This window comes from Archocentrus centrarchus, chromosome 14 (genome assembly GCF_007364275.1).
Source record: "Archocentrus centrarchus isolate MPI-CPG fArcCen1 chromosome 14, fArcCen1, whole genome shotgun sequence".
Taxonomy (NCBI): Eukaryota; Metazoa; Chordata; class Actinopteri; order Cichliformes; family Cichlidae; genus Archocentrus; species Archocentrus centrarchus.
In genome coordinates, this window is record NC_044359.1 from 5,001,839 (window position 1) to 5,012,370 (window position 10,532).

The 10,532-nt window shown below is 40.5% G+C and overlaps 1 protein-coding gene across 1 annotated transcript; it reads right to left on the reverse strand.

Annotated features, from left to right (window-relative positions):
• Positions 1-7,158: 7,158 nt before the first annotated feature.
• On the reverse strand, positions 7,159-10,424 carry LOC115792557 (uncharacterized). Its single transcript, XM_030747141.1, has 5 exons — positions 9,879-10,424; positions 8,973-9,187; positions 8,108-8,225; positions 7,805-7,964; positions 7,159-7,440 (listed from the first exon to the last, which is right to left on the reverse strand). The coding sequence occupies exons 1-5, from the start codon at positions 10,359-10,361 to the stop codon at positions 7,427-7,429; spliced, it is 990 nt and encodes a 329-aa protein (XP_030603001.1). The 5' UTR covers positions 10,362-10,424; the 3' UTR covers positions 7,159-7,426.
• Between the last annotated feature and the right edge of the window lie 108 nt (positions 10,425-10,532).

A 10,532-nucleotide genomic window follows, 5' to 3' on the forward strand; every position in this document is an offset into this window, starting at 1 on the left:
CTGCAGCATTATCAGTGCTATCACAGTAAAGATCGGCCTGGAGGGGATTCTGACTTTTATTCTTCTAATACTGTTGCATGTGTACGTGCATTTTCTCTTAAGTAGCAACAAGGAGAAAACAACAAATCTGATAAATGCAGAAAATATCACTAATGCAGCTCTTCAATTCAGGGTTCTAGCCAGAACCCCTCGCTAGTGCTTGCTAGTGCTAATGGCCGTGCCGCTGGCTAACTGTGACAATAGTGATCCGCGACGGTACATCAGCAAGGCACAGCGCCAGGCAATCAGGCACTAGCTAGAACCCTGCATTTCTCACCACTAATCGCAATCCACTCTAAAACTTTGTGTTGTTAGCATGTAAACAGACACAGTGATCCTGAATTAGTGTGTCTGAAATACTTGATTTTTCATGCTTTCTGTGAGGATAAACACACTGATGTGGTGTCTTAAGCTGGATAACCAACAGCTAAAAGCAACACAGGAGGTACACTGAAGGTAAATGTTGACAGAACAGAGAAATGCAGCGTTATTTACCTTACATTGACTAAAAGGGACCTATTATGCTTATTTTATATGTTTATTCTGAAACTCTCAGAGTAGCTTTGCATGAGTCAGAGTCTTTATGCAGTCCCCCTCCCTAACAGCTTTCTCTTCTGATTGGTCACCTGAGGTGCAGGTGTTCAAACATTAAAACATCCAGAAGTTAAAAGGTAACTTAATATATATGCCAGAAAATAAAGAAAAGCTTGAAATATATGACTAGCTGGGCTAGTTAGCATTTAGCAGGACTAGATTATCTGGTTCTCCAATATAATCAGATGTAGCTCAATTTTTATGTGGTGTATCAATTCCTACGATGTTGGAGAACTGAACATGCAAAAGTGGGTAAATCAGCTGTAGCAAAAATTTATCTCACCAGCTAGCTGTAATTAGCCACAATGCAAATGCTATAGTTTGATTTTTAGATGGTGTTATTTTTATTTTTGCACATCAAATACAAATTTCTCTGCTGTAAAGAAGTGTAGTAATGTGTAGTAAATGCTTTTTTTAAAATATGATATATGCTAACAGTTCATTTCATCTCGAATCAGAATGAATCAGAGCTGGAGTGAAGTCCTCAAGAACCAAAATGGCTCCATTGTTGCTTTGTGATCAATTCAGTTTCATGTTTACCAAGATTTTATAGTTTATTCAGGAGGCAAACACTTGAATAACTGATGTCATTGCAATTCACAGCAAAAGCTATGAGAACATTTTCTCCCTATGCAGTCGTAGTCTGGTCTCTGATTAGTGTATATTTGTGTGAAGCCTTCTGCTGTTTTATTATTTCAGCTTTCAGATGCACTTTTTCCTCTGCTTTGCCTTCATCCTCTTTGGTTTCTGAGAGGACTGGTTAAATGTGTTTAGTTTTCTTTATGTTTTCTGTGCTGTTGGATTCTTGTAACCGAATGTGAGAACAAAAATTCAGAGACCTGGCCTAGAAGCATGCAGCTAGCTTTTCTTTAAGAGGACTTGATTTATTTAATCTTTTTTGGTGATATTTTTAAATTCTGAGCACCACCATATGTTCCTGTTTGAACTAAAATGTTGTTTAACTGTGAAAAAATAAATACCTGATATACTGATTGTTTATTCCTAAATGATCCATGAGTCCAGTTGCTGGCTAACACGTTGCAGAGTCGAGAATGAAATTTGTTTGATTCCTGTTCCACAGGGCTTCATACTCACATTGCTGTATGCTGCTGCCCTCTGGGTTCCTTTTCTAAACTCTTATTTTAACTTTAGTTAACTATAATAGTCTCTGCTTCACAGACACTGCTGGTGTGCTTAAACTCTTTTCTATGGTAGCATCCGTATGGATGTAATACCCTCTGACAGCAAATCTGATAAATATGAGCGGCAACGTGTTCAGAACATAAAACAGCGGGTGTCCCACGGTGTCACTGGTGTTGTTAAATATGGTACTGAAGGAGCAGCGCTTACCTGATTCGTAGTGGTTAGTATCCCCGCCTGTCATGCACGCGGGAGCCAAGAATTGTTCAGCTAAACGGTCTAAAAGTCTTTTTGCAACTGCGGGGGGGGGGGTGATATTGTCTGCAGGTTTAGGATACTCCACATTTGCTTCATTTCATCGACCAAGACGATACCTCCATGTTTTCTTCCTGTACCCAACTGGGCTTGTCATAGTTGACTATTTATGAATGTTATTTAAAGGGAGACAAAGAGCCACTGGAAGCATGGAAATCAGCCCCATTTGCATTAATAGTGAGAATTATGAATAAAAGGAAACTTGTTAAATCAGTAAATAATCCATTGGTGGAGAATTCAATTAAGATTTGGAGGGATATAAATCGGTATTTCAGCAAAAACTTCACAATTTCTTATTTGACACAATTACAAACAATGAGGATTTTACCCCTGGCCTTAAAAGTGTTGTGTTCCAAAGATGATTTGCTTCAGGTATAAGAGTGAGAGGGGATTTACTTGTAGATGGTGTGGTTATGTTGTTTTGATGAGTCAAACAAACAGATTTTTTTTGCATACCTACAAATTAGACATTATATTCATTTGTATCAAAACAACACAAGATGTGGTTCAATCGGGTCAAATGGAAAAAGTTTTTGGTTGAATTTAAGTTTAAAAAGGGTTCATTGGACATTGTTACAAACATATTCAGGAATATAATAAATAACAGCTTGAAACGCTTGTCAAGAAGTGGGAAAGGGGTTTTAAAATAGAGTATAATGAGCAGTCATGGAAAGAATGCATTCAATCAACTCACTCGCTCTTCCTTAGTAATAAAGAAATGTAGTTTTGGATACTTCATAGACAGCAGAGGACTCCTTATCTTCTGAATAAAATGGATCCTAACAGATCTTCATTTTGCCTCAAGTGTAAATCAACCGCTGGTACTTACATGCATTTGTTTTGGGAGTGTCCAAAAGTATCAAAATTCTGGGGGTGTATAGCAAAGGAAGTGGGTACAATTTTGAAGTGTAAGATTTGTAAAGATTCAGGGCACTTTCCACTGGGTTTGTCACCTATAAACAGAATTATGGATAAAAACAGACCATTGTTGTTAAGTAAATTGCTTTTTATATATGTACTTCTAAATTGGATTAATGAGCGTCCTACTATAATAACCCAGTGATACAAATAATTTTTTAAGATATTGCCATTAGCGAGGCTTAGTGCAAAATTAAAGAACAGTGATGATGGTTTTATGAACCTGTGGCGACCTCTAGTGGAATACCTGCCCCGTGATCTTCAAGGATACTATTCAGAAAGCAGGTGATGGGATAGTGTGGCAAAGGCCTGGAAGAGCTGCTTCTGTTTCTTTATTTTCTTTTTATTGTAATCTCAGATTGCTGTATGTTTGTGTTTTAAAATGGAAAAAAACATTAATAAAGTATGTTTAAAAAAATAAAACATCAGGTTCGGTTATTATTTCGCTCATCACTCCAGCACAGCTGCCAGACTCTAATCTTTAACCAGCTAACCATCAGATAAATGCATGTGTGTGACCCTTAGGATACAGCAGCATGTTTATTCGGTAGGTTTACTGTTATTTCAAATAACGTATAAATAATATTTCTTACCTTTGATAAATGAACATGAAGCGCTGAGATCTGTGAACGATTTCTTCTCTGAAAGTTTAAAAGTACCGCATTTCAAACGCGCAATAGTGCCACAAGGGTCATAGTGGCCAAAAATATATTACATCCGTAGTGGTTTAGCACTACCATAGAGAATGAATGGGAAACGATTTAGAGCCGGACAGCGGCACAGATGTTGGCAGACGGAGAAACGCAGTGCAGTTTAAGCTACCCCTTCCACGCAGTACGCTGCAATGTCCTGAAATTAGCATTAAATTTCATTCAGTTTACTTTCAAAACGATACTTTTGTTTTTCAGTGTTGATTGCAGCGAATACAGACTATTAAAAAGTAGCTTTCAGAACCACGTAAGAGCTTGCTTTGAGAGAGGAAGCGTAAGATATGGCAACTGGCTCCGCCTCCTCGTCCTCCTCCTCTCGAGGGTGGTGATACAATTTATGTCGCAGATAACTACTTTGGCACGACATTGTAAATAACATTTTGTGCGTAATAAGTTCAGCGAAAAAAAAACAAAAAACACTAGACACCGAAGAAAACTTAGATGACCCAGCTTTCCACCAGCATTTAAACGCACCATGTACGCACGAATCTGGGAGCTCTCCGGAAGCTGAAATGTGTCTCAAAAAACTTTGTGCACTCCTAACCTGATTTGTGTAACTGTGATTAAATATCTCAAACAAATGTGTTATTTCATTCTGTGATTAGTTTTCTTATATTCAGTGTAACAGTAAGATGCCAACAAGCAAGAAATATGTTAAATTTTGGGATGGAGTATGATTCAGTCCCACCACACACCTTTCTTGGGGGAGTCAACCCGCTCCACTTTCTCATCTTCAACACAGCTCATAAGAGTTTTCTTTCTTTTTCTTTTTTTTTTTAAACACACTCCCTCTGACCATCTGCACTTCTTGGCCACTTCTCAAGGTCACCTCACTGCCAGCAGCAGCACAGCTGATAAGAGTTTTGAGCACAGAGTTTTTCGGGCTCTGTTTCTACTGTTCTCTGTTATTCTCACCAGGTTTTACACTGCGATCTGACTTAAATCAACAATAAATTCACAAATTTTGACACATTTATATGGAGGCCTACAAGGGACATGGGAGAAAGAAAACATGGGAGAAAAAAATAAAGCACGTTTGCAAGATCCCGCAACAGCTTTTAATTTAAGGCCACGTGCTTTCGTGTTCATCTTGATATGGGAGCGTCTGTCAGGACGTTGAAAGGATGGCTGACTGTCTCACCCTCACGCCCTCAGGCCTGACTCCAGGGTGGGGTCAACCCAACTGGATTCATACATCTACCTTTCAGTGATGAATAAATTCAGCTTTGTATTTATTTATAATTATGTCTAGCATGTATTAAAAAAAACATAAGAAACTCAGATTCATAAAAGCTTTATTGCTTGCTACTTGTATAAAAAGGCAGAAATTTGTATTAAATTCAGGTACATGAAAATGACATGACAAGCTGCATTAAAACACATACCGTATTTTTCGGGCTATAAGTCGCTCCGGAGTATAAGTCGCACCAGCCAAAAAATACATAATAAAGAAGAAAAAAACATATATAAGTCGCACTGGACTATAAGTCACATGGGGGATTAATTTGATAGAATCCGAGACCCAGAGCAAAAATTCCATCTTGAAAGGCAATTTAAAATAATAATGGATTAAAGAACAGGGCGAACACAGTTACGCCTACGTTATGCTAACGTAACACATTCAGCTACATGACGCACAACGAACTGAGTACGTGTCTGGTATGTTAACGTAACATTAACAGTTATTCAGATAACCATAGCGTAAAGAACATGCTTCATCCTCGGTGTCACTTCTAAAAAAAACTCCACACACTCCGTACGTAGACGAAGCGCCGCTTCCTCTTCTGTGTCGCTTTCGTCAGACTCGTTTTCAGTTGCAGTTCCAATTATTCCGGCCTTTCTGAATCCCGACAGGATGGTTTCAGTTGTCGCTGAAGTCCATGCTTTGTTGATCCATCCAATGACTTCCAGGAAAGTTGGGTGGTGCATTCTCCCGGTTGCCGTGAAGCTGTGCTCTCCATCCATCATCCACTGCTCCCACAGGTTACGCAAGACTGCCTTAAAGCTCCGGTTCACGGAGATGTCAAGTGGCTGGAGTATTCTGGTTAATGTGTTAATAATTTCACATATAAGTCGCTCCGGAGTATAAGTCGCACCCCCGGCCAAACTATGGAAAAAAGTGTGACTTATAGTCCGGAAAATACGGTAATTACACGTTTATATCTGTATTAATGTGTATAATTTATGTATCTGTTGTCTTATTCTATGCACTTTGTTGTCACAGGAAATGTATTAAGTGAATCTCTACAAAACCAATAAAATGAAAAAGCAAAGCATGCAAAGCAGTTTTTCTTTGTCCCTCCACGCAGCATGTTGATGCTTGCTCAGAAAAAGGTGAGTAACAGTGATAAAACCCCACCCACAGACCGTCTCACTATGACTAAAGGTTACAACACTAACAGACTTCATCTCGTTTGTTTAAATGGGTCTTGAACAGTAGTTCTCCAGGTTTTCTGAAAGTCTTACACATTTTTTCTTTGGACATTGGCTGCTTTTTCACTAATTTTCAGAGGAATCAAAATGACCCCCTATGAGCAGCACTTGGTGACAGTGGGGAGGGAAAACTCCCTTTAACAGGAAGAAACCTGCAGCAGAACGAGGCTCAGGGAGGGGCAGTCATCTGCTGTGACTTGTTCGGGGTGAGGTGAGGGGGACAGGACAAAAGACAGACTGTGGAAGTGAGCCAGAGATTAATATGTCACAGATATGTTGGGGATCTCATCAAAATTGATGGAATTATGAATGCAGAAAAGTTTTGATCAAAAATGCGATACCATCTGTCTGCCGGAGTCTGATTGCCAATGATCCCAAACACACTGCCAATGCAGTAAAAGCATACTGGATAGAAAAACACACAGTGGAGCACTACCAGTCATGGATTGGCCTCCCCAGAGCCTGGACCTCAACATTACTGAAGCAGTGTCCTTTTATTTGTTTTTAAATGTCTTCATGGCCTCACTCCACCATGTCTCTCTGACCTGCTCCACCTGTACGCCCCCTCACGTTCACTCAGGTCAGCTGATCTGTCACTGCTGCTGCCCCCGAACTGTGGAATGATCCCCTTTGTACATCAGGCAGGCAAACTCACTCTCTGCTTTTAAATCCTCTCAGCACATTTCTTCTCTTTGCCTTTTAACTCAGTCTGACTTTTAACTCTTTTTGTTGTTTTTAAATGTATTTAAATGTACTTTAAACCTGTGTACAGCACTTTGACCAATGGCATTGAATTTTATAAATAAAGCTGAGCTGAGTTGAGTTTGGGACAGAGAGACAAAGAACAGAACAAAAGCCAACATCCAAAGAAGAACTTTGAATGTCCTTCAAGAAGCCTGGAGAGCTGTTCCTGAAGACTGCTTAAAGAAATGACAGAGAGCTTCCTCAGAGAGTTCAGACTGTGCTGATGAATAAAGGTGGTCACACCAAATATTGACTTGCAGGCTCATTAGAATTGTAAACCTGTGTTTTTGACTTATATGCTGTATTTCCATATATGCTTTCATATGTTTCAATAAACTGCTGCACCTTTTTTCTATTTTCCAAGTAAAATATAAATAATGAAGACTGGCTGCAGTCTTTTGCACACTACTGTATGTGTTTGGATTCTTAAAAATAAGGAAAAGGTTAGATGTTTCCAGAACTTAAAATGTAGAGGGTTGTCTCGCTGCAGGCAGTCTTCAGGCTCCATTTAATACGGCTGTGGGTTTTTTCTCTTAAAGACAGAGAGCTGGAGAGAAAGAATAACAGAGCAAAAACTGTTAGGCTAACCTGTCTCAGTTTGGATGGGAAAATGCTTCAGAAAAGCTGAAGCCAGTACTCAAGTACCATAAACTGCAGTTCTTCTAGTGGCCACTAGAAGCTGGTTCTAACAGTGAGTCAGTCTCCACAGACTCCCGAGTTAAAATGTCCAACTTTACAGCAGAAATAAACATGTTTACAGCCTGGCTACTGATGATTTTCTCCTTAATAATAACTGCGTGGGGGCATTTCTTCTTTAAGGTTTGTATCAGAGAGCAAACCAGGAACAGGTTAGCCTTTTTTCAACAAGCCTGAAAAAAAACCAATGAGAATTTGAATGATTGATTTATTACCTGCGAAATCTAGACCGAGTGGAGAGTCCGGCCACAAACTTTCGATCACGCCTTGAGCTTCCTTGAAATTATCAAAGTAGAATTTCGGCGTGATCGTCACGTCGCCGGGCTCGCAGAATTTGAGGTTCTGCCTCAGTTGATCAGATCCAAACTTCAGCACCTGAAAACGAAAACAGAATATAAAAAAACAGTCATATGGGAGCGTGTTTATGTGTGTGTACTTACACCTTTAGTACTTCATTCACGTGTTTGTACAGCTGGAATTTGTAGCAATCCTGAGGATGAAGATCTGAGTGAAGGTACCTCTCCATTCTCCACATGCAGGGCGATTGCGACATGATCCCAAACATAATACTCGGGATACTCAAACGGCCCACAAGCATGCATCCATTTTTTCTCAGGTTCTTCGATCAACTCATACCTGAGAGGGAGACCAAAGAGAGCCTTAATCAGCCCACAGAGGACACCGAGAACAGAAACAAGCACTGATGTCCTGGATGTTTGATCTATTTCCTGGTAATTCACTGGAGAAAACTTCAAAAATTACATTCTGGGTAAACTTTGGAGGTTCACATCACCCTGTGTGACACGTGGCTGCCCAGAACGAGTTCTGGCATATAGACGAAGGACCTCCTTTAACCTGCATTTGATATTTTTTCTCACCTTCTCTGAGTCATCAGGGATATTTAAACCTTTGTGAATGTGGCTTATGGCTGTGAAACGGCTCCTTGCTAAGACAGCATGCCCCATTTACTCATTTTACTCATTTTACTAAACTGAGGAACATCGGGCTGCTCAGGCCGGCGGGTTCAGTGCATTGTCCCGATGTGCTGGCTCAGACTGAGATCAGGTTAAATTGTTTTTCAGCCCTGAAAGTTTTATTTTTCCATCTTTGATATTTATGATGTTATGAGGGCTCAAAAATGCAGAAAAATAAAACTATAAAATATAAATATAAATAAAATTTTGCCTTCTTCAACAAAGTGCTGGAAAGGTTCCTCAGAGATTTTGGTCCATACTTCCTCCCCATTCTGATGTGCTGTCTGAACTTCACCTAAGTGCATTTAGTTGCTGCCATGTGATTGGCTGAAGAAATACTTGAACAGGTGTACCTAATAAAGTGGCTTGTGGGTGTATATTTCAGTAAAGTCCATGAACTGTTTCTTACCAGTGTGTTCCACACATGGCCTCGGGCCTCCAGATGAAGATGTTCTGGTCTCGTCTGTAAGCACAGACGGCGTTCAGGTCATCATCAGGCAGCTCAGGATAATCTGAGAAGAGCTCGTTATTATCCGGGCTGTGGACCAGCACAGCATACACCACTTCCTGTTTGTACAGGCACGTCTTGAACACCCGCAAGACGGGTGGGGCACCAGAGCAAAACTGTGGAAAATAAACAGATTTTAGTGGAAAACTCACACCAGCTACAGTGGTGTGAAAAATGCCTGAGCCACCCCTCGTTTCTTTATATTTTGCTAAGAAAATGGGATGACTGTCAGATACTGCTCATCTGCTGTAGATCATTTTTTAGCCTGACACTTTATCTTCTCTTCTCCATTTCTCCAGTTTCTTCAGTTTTTTTCAGAAAACACTGCACATCACATATGTCAAGTTTTCAGCTCTTTGGAAATCACCCTGTTGGTGCAAAAATACAAGTTTATGCTGTCAAACTTTTCTTTGGCATTTTCATAGATTTGGCTAAAGAATAAGGAACAAATGATGGGTTTTTCCTGACAGGCTGCTGGTAACAAAGTGCCTAAAATACATTTTTTTAATTAGTTCCTCTTAAATTTGTCTGTTATGTGTACACACGGCTTCATCCGTTGTACAAGGACTGGACTGAGAATGAGTGAAAAAACAGCCAATGTCCAATGAAAAAAATGACAGCAAAGTTACACACTGAGTGCACACTGACACACGTTAATAAAGACGTGGTTAAGTTTTGGGTCATATGGCTCGTTGGAGGTGATGGATGGAGCGAACAGTTAAAAAATCTAATTCATTTATTCACTGCACTTTTGAATGAGTCAGTGAGCATTAAACAGCATTAAAGCCTCTGTAAATGAGTTTGTACCTGCTCCCTGTAGGCCTTCAGCACCTCCTCCAGCGCGAAGGTGAAGCGGTATGAGCCATACCTGGACTTCTCACTGAAGGCTGGAGAGGTGGCAAACTCCTCCAGGAAGTTCTGCTGCATCCGAACCTGCTTCTTGGTCCGGGATGGGAAGGTCTGCTCCAGGAGCCTCGTCTCTGCAGACTGCACCTCCGCAGGTCCCACAGCCAGGCTCCACCACACCAGGGGTGGCTCCTCGGAGCCTCCGTGTGGATCCTTGAAGCCTCCATCCTCATGGATCCAACACAGTGAACCGCGGTCAGTGTCATGTTGCAGGTGGGACACGTGAAACTCCGGGCGGGGGTATGGAGGGATGCTGTCTTTGAAAAGGTACCTTTTCCTTTTCTTGTCCAAAATTCGAGCCTCCCGTTTCAGCTTCTTCAGCTTTAAGTGCTTACCCTTCACAAAATATTCCTTATATCCCCTGCTGTTCTTTTTCGTCTCCATGCTTACAGTAGATGGAGGAGGATGTAGACCAGAAAGTCACTATAAAGTCCCGAGAGCCGGATATCGGTCCAGACCACACCCAGCAACTTTTGAGCTGCTTACTAAGAAATGAAAGTTATTTTTTAAAGGATTCAGGGAAAGTTAAGAGTGTATCAAATATTTCCTCTTGCA

What these genes read in the sequence shown, in the direction of transcription:
- LOC115792557 (XM_030747141.1), bottom strand. Translation starts at nt 10,361, where the DNA reads ATGGAGACGAAAAAGAACAGCAGGGGATATAAGGAATATTTTGTGAAG. An exon ending in TGAAGGCCTACAGGGAGCAG is followed by an intron (nt 9,188 to 9,878) that starts GTACAAACTCAT and finishes TATTTTCCACAG; the next exon opens with TTTTGCTCTGGTGCCCCACC. An exon ending in GCCATGTGTGGAACACACTG is followed by an intron (nt 8,226 to 8,972) that starts GTAAGAAACAGT and finishes TCTCCCTCTCAG; the next exon opens with GTATGAGTTGATCGAAGAAC.